General features: G+C 41.3%; 1 protein-coding gene across 2 annotated transcripts in view; it reads left to right on the top strand.

The window, feature by feature from the left end:
• Positions 1–384: 384 nt before the first annotated feature.
• The window catches only part of ARHGAP18 (Rho GTPase activating protein 18), a 91885-nt gene continuing 64326 nt past the window's right edge, over positions 385–27943 (top strand). Inside the window, exon 1 of one of the 2 annotated variants that reach the window (XM_035321668.1) lies at positions 385–509. In XM_035321668.1, coding sequence (XP_035177559.1) covers positions 466–509 — 44 coding nt within the window. In that variant the 5' untranslated portion in view covers positions 385–465. Of the gene's footprint in view, positions 510–27114; positions 27264–27943 lie in introns of those variants that run through there. The other variant, XM_035321667.1, reaches the window with a different exon arrangement.

Below are 27943 nucleotides of genomic sequence, written 5' to 3' on the forward strand. Positions count from 1 at the left end.
ATGTGATATTTCCAGTACTTTTCAGTGGCCTACAGGAAAGCTGGGGAGGGACTCTTTGCCAGAGAATGTGGTATTATGAGAAGGGGTAATGGCTTTAAACTAAAAGAGAGGAGATTTGATATTAGGAGGAAATCCTTCACTCAGAGGGTGGTGAGGCCCTGGCACAGGTTGCCCAGAGAAGCTGTGGATGCCCCATCCCTGGAGGTACTCAAGACCAGGCTGGATGGGGCTTTGGGCAACCTGGTCCGGTGGGAGGTGTCCCTGCCCATGGCAGGGGGTTGGAACTGGGTGATCCTCACGGCCCCGTGCCAGGCCGGGGGCGGGAGATGGCGGCGGCGGCTCCGCCTCCGGGCCGGGCCGGCCTCCCGGAGCGGGGCCGGGCCGAGGGCAGCGGGCAGGCGGGCGGCGGCCCCGGGGAGCGTGCCCGGGCGGTGGCGGCGGCGGGGAAGGCGGCCTGGCGGCGGGATGGTGACGGTGGTGACGAAGCTGGTGCACTACCTGCACCTGAGGTACGGGCCGGGGGCGGGCCGGGACCGGCAGGTTCACACTTGCGAGCCTGCGCCTCCCGGGTGGCGGGCGGGAGCCGGAGTTTTCCTCGCCCGCACAGGTGCCCGGGCTTCGCAAGCGGTCCAAAGGCGAAAAGTGTCGCAGGAGGGAGCTCGGGCTGAGACAGAAGCGCAGGTGGTGCGGGCCGGGATGTCCCCGCCTGGCGGTTGTCGCTTGGGCAAATGCAGAAGACCTTTGCCGGCTCCTTCCCCTGCCTCCCTTCTCCCTTCTGGGCAGTGGTTGCTTGTTTAGCAGCATGGTGTTGCTGCTTTTGAACCAGAGCTTCATGGTTTTGGTTGCTATATATTCATCAGGTAATAACAAAAAAAAAAAAAAAAAAAAAAAAAAAAGAATTAGGAAGAAGCAAATAATGCAGGCAAAAGGGGGGACACAGTGAAACAGTTCAGTTATGTTCTTAAACCATCAGCAGCCCCATCACTGTTGGGTGTTTATGAGAAAGGATGCAAAAGTTTACCAAAGTTGTCCAAACTTACAGGTTTACCAAACTTACAGGAAGCTCTTCTCATGTTGAATGAGCATCAGATGTGAATGTCAGAAAATGTGCATGTCTGGAAATGTCACAAGTGGGTGGCCAGTGGCTCATCTGAAGGCACAATGAGGTTGTTTTAGTACTGACTGAACAAAGTGAACAGAATTCGGGTTAGGTGTTTAAAAGTCCAGCCTACTTGCTTTCATGGGAGAGGCGGAGCTGTTGGAGATGTTGCTGCAAAGGGGTCTCAGTAAATGCGCCATGCTAACTAAGAAACTGAATATAATAGTGCTGAACGAATGTGAGTTAGGGTAAGTTTCCATTTGTCACAGCTAAATAAGAGGACAAATATTTCACTGAGTATCACTGGAATAGTAAATAGTGGCAGTAGCTGGAAGGACATGAACGAGGAAAGGCGTTCCCTGGTACCTAGCAATACTCATCAGTGAGAGAGCTGATAATTTCACTCTGAGCAGAGAGGGGAAGGGTACTCTGTTGTCTGCAGGCTTACAGTGCAGCTTGCTTCTAGCACAATTGCATAATACTTTTGTCCATCCACCACACCAGATCATGACAGATAGATCCTTGTCATTCAGGCACAAACAGCAACTATTCGGCATTATAGTGGGCTTATTCTGTTCTTCCATTGGCAAGTGGCCAGCAGGATAACTACGACCCCAGAAAACAGTGGAATAGGAAAGAGAGCATGTAAATATGAGATTGTATGGCATATTCATTAAACAGTATACTTTACGAGCTTTGATTAAACCGTCTTAGTAGGCTTCTGGTTAGCTGTGAAATATTATTTTTTCATTTACATGAGAATGGAAAGGGTAAAAAAAAAAATAACAGCAAGGAAATAGAAAAAATTAGCTATTTTACTGAGTGAAGAACTGATAGGCAGCTGGAGCGCTGGGAAAAATGCTTATCATCAGCGTTGTCTCCCCATGAGCTCAGCATACAGTTAAATGATAAGGTGCTTGGGTCAGCTGTCATCTTTTTATTCTGTGTAAATACTTAACCAACAAGGTCTGGTTCATGAATTGGATTTTAAGCTTCTACCGCAGTTAAGTGAATAACTGTTATGCTAATAATGTCATAAGAAAAAGATATTTGAATGTGAAGGACTGTACTTACAAAGTTGAGAAAAATACAGCTTGTGACAAGATTAAACTATGCCAATAAAATAGTACATTGAGCAGCCCAAACAATTGTTATAATCAGATCCTCTGGGAATCATAATTATGCCTTTAATTCAATACTTACTGAAAAACAGATAATTAATTCAAATTGCTACAGGACTTGCACAGTTAGCAGAAATATGGAAATCATATGAATCTTTTTTAGCTTTTAATTTGACATCATTGCCAAAAAAAAGGATCCCAAAGCTACAGGAAAAATATTGCACCCTTGGGTACTGTATAGCAATTCTGAAAAACGTCCTTTCTGAAAATCAGAAGTAAATACACTGAAATACAGCAGTCATACTTGCTAGGAGAAATCGTGTAGCAATACTTGGTCTCTTACCTTGACTAATTAGCCCTTACAAAGGATGACTTTACCCATTTAAGTCAACAGCAACGTCACCATTCAGCTCAGCCATAAACTTCTAATTGGCTTCAGTCAGACAAAAGCAGGCTCACTGAATGGGAATGGATCAGCCAAGAAAATCATTGTAAAAAATACTAACTTATGATCAAGGGTGAGATGTTTTCATATAAATATGCTTTACATAATTATCTCCACATAATTAAAGATCACACACCATGTGAAAGCAGAGCACTGTACAAAAATGAGATGAGCAGTGATTCCTGAGAAAAACAGACAAAGGAGACAGCAGCAGATAGAACAGCTCCCGAGCACAACACCAAGCAACACAAGCTGAAGACAAAGACATAGACCCGTGAATGTAAGACATTCATCTGGGGAGTGAACATTCAGTGCTACCACGGATATTTCCACAGTAAATTGTATAGCAGAAATTTGAATTGAAGTGTACTTATGTTAGGTACAGTTTCTATTTTAGAAAAATTGAAATAATTTGGCTATATGGGTAGAAAAGAACAGCCCCAGACTTGCAGTGCTTTTTTGGAAATGCAATATTTGTTACAAATTACCTGTTTTTATAACCCACCTCAGAAAGTGGCCACATGAAATGCAGCAAGATTGTTAATTGAAACAGCAACAAATAAACCATTATTTTTCTCAGAGTGGTCATGAGACCCCTGATATGTGCAATTTTTATATTTTAAAAAAGTTGGTCAGCAAATAATGATTCTAGTAGGGCTGTCAGTCCCATCTTCCTCCAGCCTTCTGATTCCAACATCTTTACTCTCACCAGGTTGTACAGGGCTTTGGTACGAGTACAGACTTAATTTGCTTCTTAAAAATCCATGGTCTGGGGTCTGCATGGTTCAAGATGTGGCTGATGGACTGGACACTGCCTGAGGAATATCTCTGGCAGGCCTGGGAAATTTTTCTCAAAGGGCTCTGGGACTCTGGATGGGGCACTACTGCTGCTCCAGCACCTTGTTGTGTGGATGTGAGGGGATAGCTTGAGGAAGGAGCAGAGAGGATGAGGAAGCAGCATGACTCTTCCACCTGCTTGGAGGTTGAAGCTGTTGTTGCTACAAAAACACATAGTCTGGACCTCTTGGTTCGGCATTCCTGTCGACCATACTTGGACGAAATGTTTCCCTATGGAACTTCTTTTTCAGAAGATTCATGCCCCTCTTAAGGCAACCCAGGAAACTGTTGGGATTCCTGAATCCAGCTGGGTGTCCTTGCAGCATAGGTATTGTGTGCTTCTTCCACCCTAGTGTAAGAACATAGCACAAGTGGATACAAAGTTGGGAAGAACTCCCTAGAGCTCCCTAAATCCTATCTTGTGGTTTATTTAAAAAAAAAAAAAAAAAAAAAAAAAAAGGCTACAACCTCTAGTTGATTTGATTAGATAAGCATACTGAGCTTTTTTAAAGATTAAGAAGATTAAGTCCTTTGCCCTTTTGGGTGACCGTTCTGAAACTTTGCTCTTCTTGATGTTTAGGAATGGATTTCTAACTTTTAAGCTACAGTTATCAATAGAAGGTTTCTGTGCGTTTCTTTTGTATTGACGTTCTCCATTAACTTAGATCTCATCCAAGGTCTCTGTATTTATGAGCACTCACAGGCAGCAATTTCAGCTATGTTATCCTTGCTTCTTAGTTGCTCATACTGAGTAGATTCTTTACTTTCCCATGTGATTGTTCCATGTTTGAATACATCTTTCTTGATTAAGAGTGATCAGAGGTGACACTATAATTTTAAGCAATGCCTCATCAGTATTTGATGATATTAACGCTTTGCTATCTAGCCTGACACATAGTAGGACTACCTATGCCTTTTGTATTGTTGTATGGTGCTATGTCTCATGGCTGTCTTATGAACAATTAATATCTCTCATTTCAAACTGAGGAGTCCTCTGGTTTATGGCATAAAATATAGTTATTTAGTCTGTTAAATACATGCATTTATGTCTCATTTTAATTTTTTTTTTCCAGTCCTTTTATTCATCCATTTTTCCTGTACAATAGCCTGGATTTTCTCAAAATTGATATTCCTAATTTCATGCTATCAGCAAATTTCACATTTTTCTTTTTGTGCCAAAGTTATTAACAAAAATGTTAAATAAGATGATTAGTAAGGAGGAACATTGAGAAATTTTAATAGGAAGCCTTCTCTTGCCCCAGCCTGTCAATTCATTTTTCCATATATTGTAATGCTATCTCTTTTCAGCCAATTCTTTCCCCTGTTTATAAACTTGCATTGCTCCCAATCTCTTATTTATGCAACTGTATACGTAATTGTGCTCCTTCTGTGGTTCAATAACAAATGCGATACTGAAGTCCATAAAGGTTACATTGGTTGCATCCCACCTTTTTAATAAAACTATTTTACTACCAAACTCTCTATTTACCTTGGTAAAGCTATGCTGTATTTATTACACTTTTCCATTTCCCTCTTCATCTCAGAATATTATTTCATTCAAAGTTCTTTAAGAGACTTGCACTCACTCTATTGAGCTCTGAGTAATAACTCTAAAGTTGCCAAGACCACAGTTTTTCTCCACCCAAGAGTGTCAGCATAATATATATAATCATATATACAGAATCATCTAGGTTGGAAGAGACCTTCAAGATGACCGAGTCCAACCTCTAACCTAACACTAACAAGTCCTCCGCTAAACCATATCCCTAAGCTCTACATGTAAACATCTTTTAAAGACCTCCAGGAATGGTGACTCAACCACTTCCCTGGGCATCCTATTCGAATTCCTAACAACCCTTTCAGTAAAGAAGTTCTTACTGATATCCAACCTAAACGTCCCCTGGTGCAACTTTAGCCCATTCCCCCTCGTCCTGTCACCAGGCATGTGGGAGAATAGACCAACCGCCACCTTGCTACAGCCTCCTTTCAGGTACCTGTAGGGTGCCATAAGGTCGCCCCCGAGCCTTCTCTTTTCCAGGCTGAACAATCCCAGATCCCTCAGATCCTCATAAGACTTGTTCTCCAGACCCCTCACCAGCTTTGTTGCCCTTGCTTTGCCTAGTCATCTAGTCCAACCTTTAACCTAGTACTAAAGTCCAGCACTAAACCATTCTACTAAGTTCTAAATCTACACGTTTCATAGAATCATAGAATATCCCGAGTTGGAAGGGACCCATAAGGATCATCAAGTCCAACTCCTGGTACCGCACAGGTCTACCCAAAAGTTTAGACCATGTGACTGAGTGCACAGTCCAATCTCTTCTTGGATTCAGACAGGCTCGGTGAAGTGACTACTTCCTGGGGAGCCTGTTCTAGTGCGCAACCACCCTCGGTGAAGAACCTCCCCCTGACGTTGAACCTAAACTTCCCCTGCCTCAGCTTAACCCCATTCCCGTGGGTCCTATCACTGGTGTTTGTGGAGAATAGGTCACCCGCTTCTCCAGTCCCCCTCACGAGGAAGTTGTAGACCGTGACGAGGTCTCCCCTCAGCCTCCTCTTCTCCAAGCTGAACAGGCCCAGTGACCTCAGCTGCTCCTCATATGTTTTCCTCTTCAGGCCCTTCACCATCTTCGTCGCCTTCCTCTGGACACTCTCCAAGAGTTTAATGTCCTTTTTGTACTGTGGTGCCCAGAACTGCGCACAGTACTCCAGGTGAGGCCGCACCAGCCCAGAGTAGAGCGGGAAGTTTCTTGAAGCCCTCCAGGACTGGTGACTCAACTATTTCCCTGGGCAGCCTATTCCAATGCCACATGACTCTTTCAGTACAAAAATTTCTCCTAATATCCAACCTAAACCTCCTTTGGTGCAACTTGAGGCCAGATCCCCTCATCTTAATGTGACATCACTTGAGCTGATTTTATTTTTTTTAATGACTTACTACTGAATTCCCGACTTCATAGGTGAACTGTTTCATTATTAATGGTGAGAGATTATCTGTTCTGTCTGAATTCATTTTCCCAAATGTTGTGGTTTATCCTGGCCGGCAGCTAAGCACCACACAGCCGTTCGCTCACCCTCCCCCCTCCCTCTCTGGGATGGGGGAGAGAAATGGGAAAGTGAAGCCTGTGGGTTTAGATAGAGATAGTTTATTAAGACAGGATAATAATAATAATAATAATAGTACTACTAATAATCCCCGAGCACCTCCCCCCCCCCCGTCCCCCGGCTAGCCACCCCTATCTATTGTTTAGCATGCCGTCAGATGGTATGGAATACCCCTTTGGCCAGTTGGGGTCAGCTGTCCTGGGTCTGTCCCCTCCCAGTTCCTGCTGCACCCCTAGCCTGCCCACTGGCAGGCGAGGAGCTTGACCTTGGCTCAATGTAAGCACTGCTCTGCAACAATTAAAACATCAGTGTGCTATCGACACTCTTCTCATCCTAATCCAAAACATAGCACCCTACCAGCTACTAGGAGGAAAATTAAGTCTATCCTTGCTGAAACCAGGACTTAAAACTTTGCTTCTGTCTTGAATGTGATTTCGTGTTACACTCATCAGTTGTCTGGCTTGTGCTGTCATTCCCTTTATGGAAAACTGAATCAGAAAGTTTACTTTCTTTTGGGATGGACATACCAACACTATTTTTATTGCAATTCCATTCCTATTGTATAACAACTTCACTGCAATATCAGTTGTCTTTTTCTCTATATTGTCATAGAGTAGTATACATTTGTTTTAATTTAAACTGCTAAGTTTCAGGACCTGTCAGCTGTCAAGAGTCAACTTTTGTCAGTTCTCATTTTATTCCTATGCTTTTTGACCTCCACGACACAGCTTTCTTGCTCTCTTTCCCCTTTTCTTGTAGGTTTTTTGCTCATACCAAGTACAGTGTTTAGATAAATCCATTTATTTTTCCAATTGAAGATGCTGCACACTTGTCAGTTGTCTTTATGGAAGTGCCACTTCTTTTTCCTTAGAGGATACTGAACATATGAGAAGCCCATGGTGAGGCTATAAAACAGAGAACTCAAGGTCTTAAAATCTTCAATATGTAAGCCTGAAACCTTGTTTTTGTTTAGAAGTGACATAGGATGAAAAAGCACGTTCACTCAGCAAAATTCTATGCTAGGAAAGACACAGTATTCAAGTAGTTAATTCAGCTCGTTTTGACTAAAAATGATTACTGAAATGTATCAGCTCTACAAAGATGTCAGTCTCTTCCATCATTGGCTCTAAAAGATGGTATGTGATTATAGCTACTTTGAAGTAGCTTAAACCACTTTCTAACCAATTTATTTCAGATGACAAAAAATTTGGCAACTAAATTGAGTGCCCATCCAGCTCTTTGCACTCAATTAAACATGGGTGATATGGTGGTGACTCTCATCTGTTCATAGGACAGCTCTTTGATTAAAGAAGGCTATCACCAATTTGTTGTTAGCATTTCATTTCTGCCCATTCATCTCCAGGTGATACCTCCCAAAACTATACAAAGATGGGAGGATTCACAGAGCTCAGGAAACACTCACTATTAGTGTTTTTCACCAGGCTTGCCAGGTGCAGTAAGGAGGGAGAGGGATGCTGTTACTGTCTGGAGGTGGAGTCTCTGCCCTTTAGCAGGACCCTGTCAACGAGGGGAACATCTGCGAGAGCTGAGTAATCGTTTCCCTCATTCTGTTAGGAAATAAAACAATAACTCTGCTAGACGCACATACACCATTATTCCCTTGCTCTTCCTGCTCAAATACTTATTTCCTCCTGTCTTTGCTGCCTTAACCTCTCAGCCGCAGCCGCTCATCAGCAAAGCTGACTGCAACGAGTAATTGAACAGCCAAATAATCCCATTTCTTATTTGCTGCAACAGTGGTCAGTAGGATCATTGGATACTTGATTCCTATCATGTGTTAAATACAAGTTTTTATCAGCTTTATTTCTTTTTTATACTTTCAAAACCACCTTCCTACTCTCCAGCCTAAAGACGAAGCCAGTGTAGCCATTGGAATCCATCAGCTTGAAGGGAAGGGTTGCATCACTTGACCAATTTTTTCTCTCTGTAGCAGGAAGATCAAAATGAGATCAGAGATTTAAATGAGAAGCTAGAAGTACAGTGAAAATTTTTTGAAAATCCACCCAAGAAATAATGTAGGCAAGTACATTTTACCTACTGAAAGTCAGCAAACCATAACAGCTCTTAGCAGTGTTTCCCACTGAGCTGTGGGAACTTGAATAATTATCAGATGGAGTAATTAGAGACTGAGTCATTTTCTGGAATTACTGATACACAAGTCAAGCAGTGTTATGGCAAGAAGTTGGTGACTTTGTAAAAACAAATAAACAAACAAAAAACAGTATGTAGTAGCAGCTGTAAAAAATACTCTTCCCACTGAGAGTAGCAGCAACAAGCAACGAGGGAACAGAAATGCATGCTAATTAAAAATGCCCACCCAGGCCTAAACATAGAATACAAGTAAAAACAAGTGACAAAAATGACATTTGGAGGCAAACTCAACTCAAAGATGTCCAGCAAAAAGGAAGTAGTCATAGGCATTCAATAAATGTAGCAGGTTTAAGAACTGAGGCCCTCATGCTTCATGTCATCACAAAAATGAGCTTAAAATCCAGGCAAATGTTATTCACAGAATTAAAAATTCTCTTTGTTTCTTACTTAGAGCCAGTCTAAGCAGGAGAAAGATATCTATTTATCTGATGGCCGGGGTGATGGATCACTTGAAAGTGAATTGCTTCAGCTGAGAATCAGGACCCTTGCTGGAAGTTTATGCTTATTCAAGTGACCACAAGAAGAGGTGACACCCAGCCATTGTGTCATAGTTTCGTCTGGACACAGAAAGGAACAAAGAGTGTATACTGCACCAGTAATGTTCAGTGGAAAGAAGACTAGGCACCTTCTAAATAGGAATTTTAAACTAAATTGCCACTGCAGTTTGAAGGAATGTGCATTATTTTGTGCTTCACAGTCCTTACCATTTCCTCTGTGAGGAAGGCAGTCTCTTTAAGCCTGTCCCTAACAGAAAGGCCATTGACTCTTGCAAGCAGACGTGTTATAATCCTAATTGATCAGATGTGCAGATGCATGTGCAGAAAGACGATTACAGTTGTGGTAACATTCTGAGAGCTAGGGGAGAAACGTGTTTTAGAACCAGTTTCAGTCTGTCTCTGATGATTAAATTGAGTCCTTGCCACGTAAGTGATCTGTGGGACCTTCTCCCCTATGTCTTACTGGTGTGGGTTTAGGGCAAAGGGTGGGTGCTAGAGGAGAACTGGTCTCCCATGTGTTTGCCCCATAGGAAATTCTAATTCTACTTAAACAGTTTTGATCCTCTCCACTTCATAGTAGGAAAGCATATGGTCCCACATTTGGTAGCCAACACTAGCAGTAGATTAACCTCTTAGATAAATGCTACAGTTTGCTAGTGTGACAGTAAATGCAATTAGACCTGGGCGTAATGACAGAAGATTCCATAGCCAGAGAAAAGTGCATGCTGTCTACAAATTAGAGACCTGATACTGATTTGTAATTATATATATGAGATAGAAAGGTTTATATCTCCAATAATCTTTAAAGACTGCCATCTGCTTCTAGACAAATTTAAGAAGTAAACTTAATTTGGATAAAAACCTGCTGTGGATAGTTAATTCAGTTAGGGGATCAATTTCTAATAAAATTTAAGGATTGGGCTGTGTGATAATCCTTTGAATTACCTGCAGCAGCAAATTTGTCCTTAGCTTTTGTTCTCTGCAGGGTCACAGTGGCACTCTGCTATCTGCTATGTGATACGCCCAATATGGTCAATAACACCTGATGAAACAAAACTGAAAGAATGTAAAGATGACCTCTGTCATAACAGTAATAATATCAGTGCCACTCGTCAAAATGTAGGTTATAATAGTGCATTCAAATATGTCTTTTTAAAACATAATTGTGATGTTGTGAGAAGTTGTTTTTAAGACTAATCATTTAAAAATAGGAATGTGTGCACATGTACATGCACTTGCTACAGATGGGATCAGAAAAGACCTTCATTGTTACAGGATGAAGAAGATGTGAAATGAGGAAAGAACAGAACAGGAGTGTTTGAATAAATGGCAGTTTGGAGTGTCTTTCTTTTCACAGTCTTTCAGGACTGCATTTCTGCTCCTAAGCAAGAGCTGTTTGCATGCAGTGAGTTTCCTCATACAGGCTGAACTCCCCCTGCAGTCAGTGTCCTTGGCAATTTGTAGAGTTCTTTCACTCAGCAGGGCATAAGGTCAATTTCAATTTGATAAGGAGGAAATCTTGTTGACCTGTATATAATAGATTTAAGTGCAGTATGGGGTGTTATGCTTTTTTTCAAGATGTCTTTAGAGCCAATACAGAGATACCACTTACATGTTTTTGGCTTTGTGTTGCTATTCATCTCAAGATTTACATCAGATTTATAAATCCTGCATGATGTTTTTGCTAATGGAAACATTACTTCATCTATTGCACTGCTAGCAACAGAACACAGCTTTCTTAGGTAAGTCAGAAGTTCAGGCTAGTGTCAGAGGTTAGCTACATTACTCATTTGTGATGAAAGAAAAGCCTCTATTAATGCTTATGCACTAGGATTAGGATGACTTGAACTCTGTTATCACTCATTTTTGGCTCCTGGCATCGTGCTGCCATCTGACAACAACTGTTTCCTGTTTATTTTAATGGAAGTATTCTGGTAGATTGTTTCTTGTGCTATTGCAATCTCAGTGTTATGGGTTCCGGTTGTACTTTATGTTTCCTTAAATATGCATATTTATTGCAATGAAAACCTTTTCAAATGTATACCCATATTACATACAGTATAGTATTGTTTATTTTTGTCATCTGCAGAGTAAGAATCCAAAGAACCAATGTTGTTCTACACCATTTTTAAAAATACCTATAGATAGGAGGGTGTCAAATAGGATAGCAGAACCCAAAGCTTGTCATGAGAAATAAAACAGACATTTGGCGCACATAAGAAGAAAAAAGAAGAGTAAGCATTGCGTGTCATGACACTGTAATTTCCACTCTTGGCGGAAGGCCAAGGGGGAAGCTGGCAGGGTCTTCTGAAGCTCCTGGAGCTGGAAGATCCTGGGTTGCAGGCTGACATCTCCACATTTCCTGCTAGCTGCTGCTTTCCTGACGTTAGGCTGCATTTGCCTCAAGTGTCCCTGAGCTTCAAATTGCTGTAATATGTAGGTGAAGCTTGAAGTTCTTTAACTCACCTGTGACAGCTTGGTGTGGACACTGCTGGATCGTGGGATAGATTGACATTGACTTGACCAACAGCGGCTGGTATGCTCACATATATCAAATAAATTTGGTATTGGAGATTAAAAAAAAAGGTTAGCTAAATAACAAATTATTTCTTGAAATCAGAAGATGAAACGTTTGTAATGTTATAATGTAATGTATAAATGAACTCTTAGTAGATAATATTTTTAAAAAATCTCTTCTTGAGCAGGTGATATACAGAAGAATGACCAATGTTGGTTGTGAGGTGAGAGAACTTAGCCTGAAGATCCTGTCCCTCTCCATGGATGTTTTCTGAATTTAGTTTGGGAACACAATGAAGTGTAGGCATGGACAGAGGAGAGGGGAAAAAATCCGTATTTCAAGTCAAGGCAAATAATTTTATATCTCTTAAGAGGAGAAACTCAGAAATGAAGGATCTATGAAATACGTTATTGTAATTTCAGGTGAATTCAAAGTAGGGATGGGTATATCGACAGAGAATCACAGGCAATGAAGGGCACCTGTTTTGCATCCACTGTTACCCAGCACTGTGTATTTATGCTCTAGATTGTCCTGAGGATACAACTCTCTAATACACCAGAACAGGGAGAAGGATTAGGTCACTTGCAGTTTGGGAACTCTTATGCTGTGATCCAGACAATTAGTTTAAAAAGTCCTATTGCTGGCAGCAGAAATGCTCAAAGCCCTTTCTTAACGTCCAGCAGCAGGACTCCCAGCTCGTGCTGGGGGAGCTGGGCTCATGGCCAAGTTTCCCTGGATCCCCTTGCCACCAGCCCAGTGACTGTTCTGAGAAGTGAAAGCAAAACTGCTCCCTGGGACACTACATATTCCTAGTGGCGGGACAGAGTACAGATGGTCTTACTCCACTGACTGCTCTTCCTAGCACATACACAGAATGAAAAGCAGACTTACTTGAGTTTGACCACAGTGATCTCCGTGGCTGGAACATGCCATGGACAGGGACTGAACTTCTCATTCACTTCTAGAATCATGCTCTGGAGTTTGTGCAACAAATCTGTAATTAAGAGGATTCTTTGGACACACTCTGGTAACATTCATGCAGATTGTTAGCCTAGCAAATCACTGGATTCTGCAGTGCTCTTTGGTACTAGCTGCTTGTAATAATGAGACTGAGTGCAAATATGAATAGTTGGGGCAAAATAAAAACATTGCAAACCCTAGTACATAAAATTAAATATTACAGGCATTTTGATGACACTGCAGGATGTGTAAAAAGTGATCAAATGGTTAGGGATAAAATGGAAGAAAACAAAATATATAATACTCTGTTTATATCGCAGGCCTGATGTGTAAACTGTATTTAATGTCGTCTTTAAACAGCTGAGTTCCTGTGAATATTCTCAGCGGGGGTTCTTTTATTTGCACCATCTATCTCAGTTTAGTCTGAAGGAAATAAAGTTTATTTAAAGTGCATGCTTAGGTTCTGTCCCTACTGTCTCAAACATAACATGGGAAACAAACAGTCAGCAGGACAGTCTGTGCACATCAGTATGAGCAACGTTATGAGCTCTGGGCATGTGTGAGAACGTAATTTTTCGAAGGACGTGGGAGCTGTTAATATATACTGACGTTTTATAGCGAGAATAGAATTTTTTAAGAAAGTCTTCAATTCAGAGATATTCTTAATATTTGTACATTTTGCCCTAGCAAAATGTATTTGGGAGTTGTAGTTGTTTAATTCAAAATATTACTCAGAAATTTGGAGTGCAGAGGACATCTTTTTGTTTGTCCATTGACATTTTTGATATTTACATTTCCAATCAGGGTATAAATACAACAGTTTCGCCTGACTAAAATGCTCCATTAAAATTTAAATACAGGTTTACTTTGCTAATACATAATTCACTGAATAAAGATAACACCAAACATTCCCTGTGAGCTAAAAAACCTGGCTTGCAATTGAGAAAGGGGCCTGTGTTCTGCAGATAAGTGCACTGTCAATGTTATTCTGCACTTAAAATGCTTCAGCTACAGGGCTAGAATTGAAGAATTGCTTCATCTCTGCGACGTGGGAGCAGGGCGAGCTATGCATCATAGGGCCCAGGTTGAGCGCTGAGTTCCTGAGAGTTGATTGTGTCCACAACAGATTAAATGTGATCCAGATTTCCTTCAGAGGTGATGCTTTTAGATCTAATGAGAAAGTTGTATCCTCAGGAAGTTTAAGTAATTCACTCACCAAGTTAATAAGGTGTTTTTTTTTTTTTTTTTTTTTTTTAAAGTTAATTTTTAAAATGCTGTATAATAAAGGTTTGGGGGGATTTTATTCATTTTTTTTTTTTTTTTGCTACTGTACTGTATACTGAATCATAACTTTTTGTCATTCATACAATAGACATTTATACTATTTTTATTGGTACAAGGAACCAGAATTGCTTTTGATTATAGTCTATCTGAACACAAAAATTGCTGCATTGGATTAGACCAGAAGTCTGTATATGTGGTATCCTATCAGCACTTAGAAGATGCCCATTCAGGAGTTTTAAAGCAGGGCTGACATTCACGGTGTTTTCACCAGCTTGCAAACATACGCTGCCAGGCAGTTCCTGAGCCAGATGTTCTCCCTACAGATTGGGTAATATTCAGTGGATTTCTTTTCTGCCAGTGTCTCCCGTCTTGCCTCAAACCTCTGTAAGCTTTTAACCTCCGCAGCATCCTGTGGCAAGCAATTCCACGGCATAATGACACTTTGTGGGAAATGCCACCACCTTCTGTCTGTTTTGAATCTGCTTTTTCATCTTCGCTATAGTTAATTCCCCTTAGTTCTTGTACAGGAAGAGATGGTGAACAATCCATTGGGATTTCTTTTTTTTTTTTTTCCCCCTTCAACGTTTGTATCTTGCCCAGGCTTCACTTGCAGACTACCTTTCCTGCTTTTTTTTTTTTTTTTTTCTTTTGTACTATAATTATAATAGCTGATAGCTATATAGCTAGGGTTACATGTATGAGCCCTGAGTTATAAACTATATAATATAGTTTGAATATTGATACTGTTTAACATAAACATGGCTTCAATTATATTTTGTTTAGGTGTTGGGGACAATCAGCTTCTTAACTGCAAATGTGGTGTGGCAGTGTGACTTAGGCAATAGTTATTTTATTATCAATGTGCATTGCTTACTTCAGTAAGCATGTATTATGCCAGAAGAGTTCACCATGTACTGTTATGGCTTAAAAGACTTTAAATGCCATTATTAGATTTGTAAGTATATTCCCAATATTCTTATGCTTTTTGTATATGCTATATAGGTTGCTATTTAGAAACAGTACACGATCTTTTATTTCAACACCACTGTACTTTCCATCCCCAAATGTGAGCAATACACAGTATATGTACAAAGGCAATTGTTATGAAGCTTCATTTTAAAGTATTACCCTTGCTTTTCATTAAAGTACTTATCTGCAGCCAAATGAATGAGAAATTAGGTTGATTAAATAGTTACACTATTCTGAAATGAATAGCTGGATGTAGGGAGCTCCTCTGATTGAAGCAGGGTGTTTGCAGCCCTCCGAGGCTGCCGGTTGTGGTGCAGGATATGACAGTGCCCCAAAGTTACTCCCGTTTCACAGCTTGTTGGCTGTTAACAAATGATGCACCTACTTCATGGGGAAAAGCAGAGTTCCATTTTCACCCTTGTAACAAGTACTTTAGGCACCACTTAACACTTCTATAACTATTATGGTTATATACTCTAATACATATTTCTGCATAACATTACAGCACACATTATATGTTGCACAGATTCCTTGTGAAAGCATCTTCCTATGATTACTGTAATGAAATGCACTTTGCATAGATAATATTGTAGAACTTGATGTTTCCACAAATAGATAGCTCTCAGACTAGGGCTATGAAAAGGAAATAATCTTCTGCTTGAAATCTATTCATAAATAACAATAATCTTTTATAGCAATTCTGTATTTTTAGTGATGCCCCAAAGCAATTGAGGGGAAGAAAGTAGCAGGAAAAGAAAAAGCAGAAGGATTATTTTGGCAAGCATGCAGCTTTTTCCCCTTAACTTTTTATTCATGAAGACACACTTGCGAGGAACTTGGCCAGGAGCCCCCAAAACAGCATACAGACATGTGATCTCTGTGCTGTTTCTTGGGTAAAATTAAAGCTGAAAGTTTGATGGCTGAGGATTAATTTTCCTAATTTCTGTGAGTAATTTCTGTGCTTCTGCACTCTTGATAACCAAACTATGTCAGTGAGAAATGTGTTTTTTTATTAACAATAGCTGTTTTAGCAATAGCCCTACTGCAGATATAGTAGAACACTTTGGATTGGTACAGCCACCTAAATACCCAAACAGGTATTAAATTAGTTACAAGTACTCTTATGTTGATAAAACTGCATCTGCACTAGGGTCTGCTTTTTTGTTTTTATTTTTATTTTGTTTTCTTATTTTTTTTCCTTTTTTTTCTTTACCAATTCTGGAAGAGTAAAAGTGCAAAGTTAAACTGTACCAAGACCCAATGAGAAAGCCCCCTTTCAGTAATTCTTCTAATTCTTTAGAGAAATGCTCCAAAACTGGGTACTGCTGTGATGAGCGTGAACAGGAAATTTCTTTCTGAGCGTGAAGATGAGCTAACCCTTGGCGATCTCATCATTTCAGTGGAAGTACTGGGGGGAAGAATTGTAAGTGAATGGATCCTTATGGAGTTTCAGGTTTCTGTTCCTTCCTTCCTCCTATTTATTTAACCAAAGAAAGGGAGATGTAAGCATTTGATCATGTTGCTGCTTCATAAAAGACCTATGGAGTGTGAAGAGTGAAGTTTAAATAAATCAAATGGTGATCTAACCAAAAAGCACAAATAAAAAGAATTGGAAAATATTTGTTTCTCCTAAAATTATCCCCAGTGAACAGAAAAACAAGGGAAAAACACTTTAAACATTACAAATGTTTTGTGAATCCAAAACTCAAAGTGAGGGCAAGCAATTTACCCTAGTAATGTCTTTATTCCTCAGAAGAGAATTCACAAGCTCACACTGAGTGGGGACCAGCCAACTCCAGCTGCACCCAGCGTTGCTTTCACTAGTGGGAAAGAAAGAGCACTGAAGTCCTTGTAGTAGCCAGTTTAAAATCTTCCTGAACAAACGTCACGGCAGATAATGATAGGGAGAGGATGGGACTCTCCTGCAGCAGCTGATCACAGAAAAACGTAGCAAGTCCTGAAGCAGAGCTGTGCTTTCACTGCAGTGCTGCATTGCTTATCTCTCCCGCATCCTCTCCAAGAGGAGTGTGAGGCCGCCTGGCATTGCCACTGACGCTGAACTCACAGGGTGGGAACTCAGGCCTGAAATCTTAGTCCCAGGAAAAGGAGCAGAAGGTTAGTCTCTAACTCTGTTGGGTTCAACATTTTGATTCACACGTTCTAGCTACAGAAAGCTAAATGCTACTGTCTGGTCATTTCTACTCTTTTTTTCCAAAGCTTTTTCATGCTTTGATGAAGTAAGGCTACCTTCTTCATATGCACTGATGATCCCAGCTATGGAAGTCTTTCTTGTTTTATGACATAGGCATTTATCATGTCATTTACCAATTTATCTTTTGTGTATTTATCACTATTTGTCTTATCTGTCTCTACTAAGAACCTATCAAAATTCGCTGGTTATGTCAATTGGCAATTACAAAAATTGGAAAGAAGTGCTGGTCATTATATGCATATATGCAATATACAGTCAATGAGTGAGAGAAAACATTTGGACAGTATCCGAGCCTTGCTTGTTTGTATGGGGCACGTGCTGGTTTTGCCACGTTTTTTAGTTGTCCTTCACCTTAACACCCTGTAGCTAGTCCTCCTAAATCTAGATTAGGTGTGATAGCACAGACAGAAGCAAAGCACAAACAATGTAATTAGTGACGATGAGTACTACCTGATTCCACTAACCTACTGAGCTGATATAAATGATACTTTTATGACACTTGTTAATGTCACAGTTATAATTCTGAGCAAATTGCAGACTGTGTGTGGTTGAATCCTTTGGGTGTCAGCCAGCAGGTGGCAACTGGAGGAAAGCTTCTGCAGGTGACCATCCCCACGTGCACTTCTGCAAAATGTTCCAGAACAGCGTTACATGAAGTAGGTGGTAAATTCCCTCAAGAGCTGCAAGCTGATGGTATCAGAAATATCTCTTCTGTAGGTAATATATTCTGCCAAATTTCATTGCCGTGCATGCTCACATACAAGATGAATCTTTTCAGTGAGTTTGTGAAATACCCACCTTATATTATTGAAAGTGCTTACTTCTCAAAGTACAGTTTTAAAGATGGTAAAAGATTAGTTTGGAAACAGATAAAAGAGTTTTTGTAGCCAGCTTACTCTTCAGGGATTGTTAATATGCATGCTTACTGATAAAGAGATGATGCTGTGGCTGGAATAGATGCACCCTTTCAAAAACGTCACCTTTCATTAACACAAAATGTGCTCCTCAGTTCCTTGCCCCTGTCTGTCATACACACACATTCACATCATGTAAATTAACACAGAGCTTTCTTTTGTGGTTGAGGAAGGCTGGAAAAGAGAACCTGATGATTATTTCGTATTTTCAGAGAATCCGTTTCCTGACAAGAAACCATGATGGACTGATGTAAATTCTGAGATGGAAATACTAGTGACCAGATCATAGTGCCTGCTGGCAACTTGATTTTGTATTAGTAAAAATATCTGAAAATGCATAAGGGATGGTGGGCTCTGATCCTGGGAACTGCTTTTTATCCCCGGGCTAAATTAACGCTTCCCCTGATGTAAGTTAGGAGCACTGTTTCGCTTGATCTTTAAGTGACAACGAGGAGCCTTCCTTGCCCTGTGCTCTGGTGACAGCCTTGTGCCTCAAAGCTGCTCCAGGGCCACTTTCCCTTGTGCTGGGTATGCAGATGAAGCCCCCTGACAGACAGCCCCTCTTCCCTGGCTTGCCTTGTGCATGTGTTGCCATGCCATCTTTCTTTGTGGCTCTATTTGTTTCTGCCAGTGAAGCCACACACAATACATCCTCACAGACTGACATTTCAGGAGGCTTGACCAGTTTTGTATGTTATGTGTATTACAGATGCATATATACAAAACGTTTCCCTATATGCATGTGCTTTTTTTTTTTTTTTTTTTTTCCCCTGGACATATGGTGAACAGTATTGTATGTACATCACGTGAGTTATTAAATAACAAGAACCTATCTTGATTTAAATCAAAGTAAATCTGACTGCTGTAACATAAATACCATTTCTTGTGAATATCTTCCAACTGAACTGTAAATGTTATGTTTTTCCTGCAGAAACTACACAGATTATATTCTGCTGTAGGCAAACTTTCAAGTTTAGCCTTCTGTAACATCAGCTATAGCTTCCAAAATACACAGCGCTGGTACTCTATTCTTGCCTTGTAATTCTACAGCTCTGAACTTTGCAGTACAAACCTGTCTGTCACAAGCTCCCTGCAGACAGAGATGAGCAAATTAGCTACAATGAATGATTTATTAAATTTATTCATTTGTGACTGTCACAAATAAACCCTTAGAGGACAAAGGCCTTAGAGGCTATGAATTTGATGCTTTCTCTAAAATTGCTTGTGAGTAGTGTGTGTGGCTACGCATCAGCCTAGAAATACTTCTGAACTTTGAAGTTATTTCTAGGTACATATAGCAATATAGCTGTACCTGTACATGCATGGGTACAGCGTTAATCTTGCTTTGAGTTTATTTCTCTTGCTGTACGACTGGTATTTTTTCAGCTTTTTCATGGGCTGTTTTCAGTCACAAAGAACCAAACAAACACTCAAGTATTTATTTATTGTAAAAGTTCTTGCACAAGTGTTCACGTCAGTTTTCTTTGTAGTTTTTTATTCAAGAGAGTTACATTTTGAATAGTTATGAAGAGCAAATAAAAAGCGTCAGGAATGCTATCATAAACAAATCATCAGTTTTATTCCTGCAGTTTATGTTTGTGAATTTCTTTGTTCTAAATCTGGTCAGTCCTTGTTGCAATAAACCTATTGGAAAACACTTCCAAATATCCTATTATTTAATTCAGAATTACAAGTGCTAAGCATTGCTGTCAAAGCAAATTTGTGCAAAAGTCATAGTTAAATATTCGGTTGTGTTGAGGATTTTTACAGAATGCCAGAATAACAGAAATGAGCCTAGTAAGCTGATAAAAAAAGTGAAAATATGGGGACTTTAATTCCTCACTTCTGATTTGTCTCTGATACATACAGATACAGTTTTAAGAGATGTTGCCCCATTAATGTGATATTTCTCAAACTGTAGTTGGGACTTCTTATGTAGTTGAAGTGTGGTGGCCTTCTTTTGCAGTTTAACTGAATTCCTGGAAAATGCAGTTCTGAGTTGATGCAAACCATTTGCGAATTTATGTTGGATTCAGAAGGCTGTTTCAATTCAAAACAGCAAAATAATACAAATATTGACAGCTTGAAATATTCCATATGAACAGTCTCTGAATTTTATTCAACTGTGTAAAACAAGGGAGAGGGAAACATTTAAGAAAATGTTTTGGGTGAAAGAGAATGATGCAAAATAAGTATTTTTGTTTTTCATATCTGTAAGAAATAACTAAAAATACTTTGCTCTAGGTTACCTGGGTAAGCCTCAGCTTAAAAGCCTTTACAGAGCAATCATTTTCTTTCGTGCAGCCGATGACTCAGGCAATTGTTTCTTTCATTGTTCTGAAGCGCTTGTTGCCAGCCTAGCAGCCACATTTCTGGATAGCCCTGGCTTACTTGGTTTAGGATTTTGTCACAATGTTCATGAGCTTTTCTGACTAAACCGAGAAAATAATCTTTGTCATTGCTGCTGCATGTTTTACTCCACCAGATGTTTCTGCGCTGTCATGAAATCTGCAGACAACAGCAAAATTAGAAGGTTAATGAAGAGAAGAGCACAGAGTCAAAAAGCAGGCTGACTTAGAGGATGTGTGCAAGGGGGAGCATGGCTTCAACTTCCTTGCCAGATGTAGAGTGAAAAAAACATCCCAGTCCCTACTCAATCCTGATCTAAAGCGGTTGGGGAGAATAGCTGGCACAGGCTGTGAAGCGGCATGACAGATAGCTTGCTTTTTAAAGCAGCAAATTGCGTTGTTGTTTCATGTTGGTTCTCCACACTTGCTGCCCCCATCCTCATTTCACATGATGAAACTTGGGCTGGCCATTCTGTCTGTCTAGTTACACCCAAATGCTGGATATAGCAGTTTAATGGCTAATTTAAAGGATAAGAGAGGTAGATTTGGGAGTTATGGGAACCTTCTCTGCTCCTGTGTCTCCAGTGGTTTTAATGTTGTGGGTGTATTGTCCAAAAGGAGAGATAAAACTGGGATTTCTGGCTTTCATACGACAGCAACCTCAGAACAAAAAAATTGAATGCCCCCCACCACTCTGCATGTATCCCTAACAGATTTTGGAATGACCTTCCTTCCCATGTGTGCTCTGATGTGCAAACTGGTCAGCAAATCTGCTCCAACTGTATCATACGAATGTATGTTCAAGTCGGTCATAGGAGGACTGTAAGCACCAATGTGACACAGCCATACAAAATTTACCACAATAAAGTGCTTGTGACATTGTGCGAGATACCAGTTGCTCTACAGAGTTCAGGACCCCCATGCTCAGGGAAGTTTGATTCACATTGGAACAGATGCAGAAAAAGGAAAGAAAGATGGTCAGCAGGATAGAAGATTTCTCTCTGACAGAAAAGTGAAAGCATGTTTAACACAGGGAAAAAAAAAACCTCTTTTGGGAGGGTTATAGAGCTGCCTTGTATATACGTAAGACAGGATTGATCAGAAATATAGATACCATGTGGCAGAGTTTTTCTTCAGTCTTTATTTTCATACACTTGGGGAGCGTATCTACCTGTGCCACATCTAAGTGACACTTTGGGAGCATTAATAAAGACTGAGCCCATCATATGCTGAAAATACGCTGTTGTTTCAGAATTAATGGCATATGTGAAGCGATAGTTTAAACAACTAAAATTGTATCAAACTATTTCAAGAGAAAGTAGGCTTTCAGAGTCACCAGTGAAAAACCCTTAGCCCCCAACACTGATGATAACTTTTCAAAAGTGGTATGAAACTTCAGTTGTGGTATAAAGTTTTCCCCTTAAGTCCTATACCTCATGTTGAGATACTGCAGAGTGTAACAGATTTATCATTTGTTCCCTGTGCTGCTGGATAAGGAAACCCATGCCATTTTATCCCTTTTAAATCACACACCAAAAAAAGTCATCATAGTAAAGCAACAAGAAGTAATACACTGCAGTTTTGGTACCTTTTAATGCAATTCAACGTATGGTGAATAACCTTCATGAATAGTTAGATATTATTAGCCCTGTTATATGGATAGAAGAAGGGAGGCAAGCATGGTTATGAGGATTGTGCAAGGTCACACAGCAAATAAATGTGGATAAATTACCACTACTGAAACTGATATGCCTCTGGGTAAAATTCAGCAGCTGTCTGACCATGAGCGAAAACATTAAAGCAGATGAGATGAGAACCTCATGCAATCAAAACTCCCTGTGATTTTCATAAGGTAAACAGATGGACTGTGATGGGCGAGACCTGAATTTCTCCAAGGGGTGCGTTCAAGAAAAATCAAACTGAATAAACTGGAATAAATTCATATGCTCATTAGTCTTCATATGGATAATCTCAAAAACGGCATCAGTAATTACTGTTTCACCTTTTGCATTCATCACATTAAGAATTACCAAAGCAGCCACCAGAGTGCACCAGATACATTTCAGAGCAACTTGCCGGAAAAGAGAGGAAGGTGTGAATTCCCCCCCACACACACCCCGTCCCCCCTTCTTTTCTTCTTTTCTTTTTGCTGAGGTTTGGAACAAGCCAGCTGTTCAAATTTGTGTGTGGAGGGCAGTGAGGGAGAAGGCCAGCACTTGCAGAAAGCCAGAAGGGGGTTGTTTCTCATACCACTGTTGTGTCCTTGCGGTTGCTTCTGTGTCAGTTCTATGTTGCTTACAAAATTCCCCCTCATACTGAGCTGTCTTCTGATAGTATTGGACATATTTTTCCATAAAGAATGCTATGGAAATATTGAATGTGGGATGCACGTTAGTTTGAAGGATCAGACCATCAGAAATATTCATGATGCAAGGCTAGCAAGGATGTTATCAGCTTTCTGTATGCAAATTCACTTTCTGTGTAAATGTGCACGCGTGACTTCATCCCTATTTTGATATTCAGGGGTCGCTAAGCTGATCTAAAACACCTACATACTAGTACATTTCAAAGTATTGAGTACTCCACATTTTATACGCCATATGTTGCACATTGTAACTGACCATGGCCTCTTCTGTATGTTCACAGGCAACATAAAAACAGTAAAGATGTAGCTTATCTGATAGATGTGGACATCTGCATGTGACCTGCTCATCTAGTTTATCTTTATAGCCTGTGGGAGGAAACAGACAGTTACAGAGCATGATTCATCTCCATGTCCTAAAGTGGATGGATGACATAGGTCAGATGATTTTACCCACTAAAAGTGAATTTCTTTCACGGACTTGCAGTGGAGCCTAAAATCATCTGCACAGATATAGACATCAAGTGCTAAGCAGGAGAAATCATACACTGCATGTGTAATATTCTTTCCTATACTACAGGAAATATACATTTCCTATATACGATAGGACAGAATATCTTTCCTATATATAATATTCTTTCCCATATTGCTGCTCGCGGTGCTCATTAAGGGCTGCAGAGCATTGTTCAAGTGTGTGGTTCTTTGTGCAGTGAAGTGCACCACCACGTGGGGTGTGAAGCTTAGCAAGTGTTAGACTTCATCTTACAATGTATGAACAACTTTCTGATTCATGCCTTTTCTGGCTGTTAGCTGGAATCCTGGAAATGTAATTTGGACAATGGAAATGCTGCCATTTTATCTGAATGTGAGTTAGGTGAGTGAGCTGACTGAGGCATTTTCTTCTCAGTTGAAAATCTCTCTGAACAAATTTTACAGTAGGTAATGCTAGGGAAAGGATGAAACTCTCCTGCACTAGGTCATTACAAATGTATTTTACAAGTCCTGAGGTACAGTTGTCCATTCACTGCAGCTCTGCATTTGTTGTCCGAACACTACAGTATTGCTTCTAAGGGGATCCCTGGAGCTCAGCAGGAATAAATCCATGCTGGACCGTTTAAGTCAGTCTGTGAATTGGAACTTCTAAGCTTATCTGTTATAATTTTCTCAAACCAGAGCTTCTCGGTAGAAGCAGTAAAATGCAGTACTCAGTAAAATTCAGTAGACTGCATTTTTATTTGCTGATAATTGCTGCATCATCAGGAACATGGAATGTGAAAAATCAGCCATCACTTGGAAATTAAAAAAGAAAATAATCAGTGTAGTTTTGGATTTTTTTACTGGAAAAAAAAAATAAAGAAAAGTCATTTTGCAGTGAAGAGTGAAAAGCAGATATTGAGCAAATATATATTCAGTCCTTTTAAAACAGTGATGAGGGATGGTGCTGATGAGGCATTCTCTTTTTAGCACTTGCTTTGTGAAGAAAATACTAAGCATGAGAATCCTGCACTGCTTGGCCCTGGTGACTGGTTATATTAAGTGTAAAGGTACTGTGTGACATCTTAATCTAAATATTTGAACTCTTTGAAGGAGTCTTGGGTTCAGCAGTAAGACAGCCTGATTTGTAATCGCTTTTCTCAATTATATCTCTTTCTACCACATAAAGCTATATGCCTCAAATGTTGCCTTCTTATCTAGCTGATAACAAACAACCTTGCATTTCAAATAAGTATACCAGTACCTTGTTAAGAACAAGAACACTAACTGCAAACTTGATAATTACTGAGTATAAGTTGGTTTAGGCAGAGGACAGACCGGTGAAAGAGGGTTGATACTCTTGTCAGTTTACGGCAATACTGCATCTGTAGATCTAGATTATCTAGCTGCCTCCAGTATAATTTCAGCAAAGAAAACTAAACTGTGCTGGAGTTATGCTGTCATAACAGGACAGAGTTTGATCCTATCAAGCTGTCAACCAGAGTAAAGAAAAAAGCGTGCCTAGAGTTAAGCTCTTAAATCCACAGGAGCTGTTGCATGCTCAGCACATTTGAAGCATGTCATACTAAAAACATTTAAAGAAGGGAATCACTATCTCTGTTATTTCTGAGTTATCAGTAACTTAGTCTCTATTCTCACTTATTAATAGAACTTCTTTCTTTCTAGGTACTTTTCCAACCCTCCTTGTGATACACTTAGAAAAGTGTGCTTATTCTCCAGTTGGTGACTATAAACTCAGTCTGAGTTTTGCCATTCTCTGTCTGCCTCCACTACTCCCCTGTGGACTCAGAAGCATGCAACCCTTCTCCCCATTTTCCATTTGTAGTATTTTTTTTTTTTTTATCAGTTCCTTCTGATGCAATGCTGGCTACATTGTGCTTCTTCATTCTTTTTACAGCGGAAGTGTGGTGTATCCTAATTATAATGTGTTTTAAGTAAGATGCTTATCAGAGGATAAATACTTTACATTTTTACTCTTATGGCACCTAATATATATTATTTTGGGCATAGTGTTTTGGCAAGCACTCATTAAACTCAAACTGCTTTAAATATTTTTACTTTTTTTTTTTTTTTTTTAATCTATTCTTTAAAGGAAGTTTTACAACTAAGTAGAGTATTTGGCATGCAACCAGCTAGCTGAAAATGCCAGGTCCTAAGGCAATTTCATTTCATTTACATTTTTAGTTTTCTAGTTTTAATTTAAAAGGAAAAGGTTGGGTCCTTAACAAAATAATTTTGTATTCTGCATAGGCTGTTCAACAATTAGCCATGCATGCATTTAAAGACAGAGCCAAAGGCAACAGTAAATAGGTGTAGTGGCATATGCTAATAGGGTGCTTTCTTGTCTCATGCTGATGTGCTTCTAATGTGAGCAGTGAAAAGAGATGGGTCTTGCTTGTGTCTGCATGTGAGAAATCAGGCCCCAGTTTTTGCCTGACACAGCCTGAGAGGTGTACTGAGTGCTGTACGTGTGTGCTGAGGGTACAAGGAAATCTTTTCACAGCTCTAAGTTTTACAGTGTTTTCATATCCTTGCTTTTAGGCAAGTTACACAGGTAACTTGTCCCAGCGCACTGCTTTTGGTGCATACTGCTACTTCAGCTGTTGCAGCTGGGCCACTAAGACGCTGCTGAAGTAGCAAGCACAGTGGCCGTGCCTTTGCTTTTACCCTTTTGAAACCAAGGACTTCTGGGGAGGTGGGGCACAGCCTGTGGTGTGCACAGGAGATCTGCCCTGAGACAGCTGGATAAAAAGAAAAATTTCCGCTTACTTCGTAGATCTCCTTTATTGCAATGGATATGTGAAAAGCTTATCGGTACTACTCCCTGTTTTTCATAATTTGTTGTTTAATCTAAATTTGAAAATTATGATTAAAAATTGTCAATTTGTGTACAAAAACATTTTAGTCAAAACCCCTTGGCCAGCTGCCTACAGATAAAACATCGTACAGAAGCCCTGGAAGAGTCAGGTTTTGTTAAAACCGTCAACTCTTTGTATGCACCTAAGACAAGGCAGAAGCTGACCTTCCGTGGTGGAAGAAGTGAAAAGGCCCCTCTGTAATGGTTGGTCTGTTGAACTCTGCAGCGCTTTCCTGTGCTTGTCATGCTGAGAGTCTCCTCAACATTTCACGGGGACGTTACCCTTTTCAGAGGAATAAGGGACAGCCCCTTTGGTGTCCCATAAAAGGCCACCCTTTTAAGAAATCTGGATAAAGTTATCTGCTTAAGTCAATGACAAAATTCAGTTACGTCTGGGTATCACCCACAAACAAAGTCAACAGCTTCCAGGCGTGTGGAGGGCCCTGAAGGACACACCGGTCCCGCTCGGACACGATGGCAAGCTCTTCCTGTTGGATTCCCCACTGGGAGCGATTTTCCAGTGAGTGCAGGTCAAAATTACCGCCCTGCAGATGGTATAAATACTTGAAGGTTGGGCCCTCGAGGTACCTAAGTGCTGGAGCACCTCAAGTAGCCCCGCGCTGAATTTTTCAGACACCTAACTGCAAGCAGGGCAGCTGCACACGGGAAAAGGAAACGCGGCAGTTATGCTAGCACTGAAGCCAGTCCGTTTCCTAATGGCAAAAAAAAAGCGATTCGGACGCGGGGCTATGGGACAGCAGGAGAGGGAGCCCGGCTGCCTGGTGTCCTGCCCTGACCCCGCCGCGCACCGCCATTTTGGTAACCATGGCGTGCGATGAAAACACCGGCGGTGGCGGTGGCGGTGGAGGCGGAGGAGGGGCCCGGCGGCGGCCGGCCGCAGGAGGCGCTGCCGTGGGCGGCCCTGCCCCGCTGTGCCGTGCCGAGCCGAGCCGCCCCGCTCCGCCCGGGCGCCGGCAGAGGGGATGGCAGCATGAGCTGGCTGCCCGGCTCCCGCGGCGTGGTGCTCACCGCCTACCACCCCAGCGGCGGCGGCGGCGCCCCCGGCGGGTGAGCGGCGGCGGCGGCCCCGCGGGGAGCCCCTGCGGGGGCTCGTGGGGCGCACGGGGAAGCGCCTTCGGGGCCGGTCGCGGGCGGCCGGGCTGCGGGCACCGGGCGGCAGGCGGCGGGGAGCGGCCCCGGGGGGGGGGGCTTCGGCCGGCCCTCGGCGCGGCTCGGTGCTCCGTGGTGGTGGTGGGTGGGTGGTGGTGTTGTGACGGGGTAACCTGAAGGAAGCGCTGGTGAGGCCGAGGGAAACTTGCAGAAGGTTTTGACAGCTCGAAAGGTGGTGGTGGGGAGGAGGGCGGCTGCACCGGGCTGTGTGTAACCCGGGCTGTGTCTTGGCATGACGCTGAGGCTGCTGAGAGGGAAGGAGTTTTGTCTTCGCTCCGTCTGCCCTGGCCTTGCTGGAAGTGGCCACAAAGGTCCCTTTGATAAAGATGGGACTTTCACTAACACGGGGAAGCCGGCTGAAACCGGGACGGTATCGGCACTGGCACATGACTTGCACGCGGGCCCAAGTAGAGCGTGTCTGATCAAATTGATTATAATCTCATTAAAAAAAGATAGAAGGAAGTGCTGAATGTCACCCTGGACAAAAGATAACCGATGCGCCATGGTATGTCACGCCGAGTTCATGGCAAAGGCAAGGACCGAACCGAGCAATGCAGCCTTACTGAGTGCTGGAACAG

This window comes from Oxyura jamaicensis, chromosome 3, assembly GCF_011077185.1.
Source record: "Oxyura jamaicensis isolate SHBP4307 breed ruddy duck chromosome 3, BPBGC_Ojam_1.0, whole genome shotgun sequence".
NCBI classification, from domain to species: Eukaryota; Metazoa; Chordata; class Aves; order Anseriformes; family Anatidae; genus Oxyura; species Oxyura jamaicensis.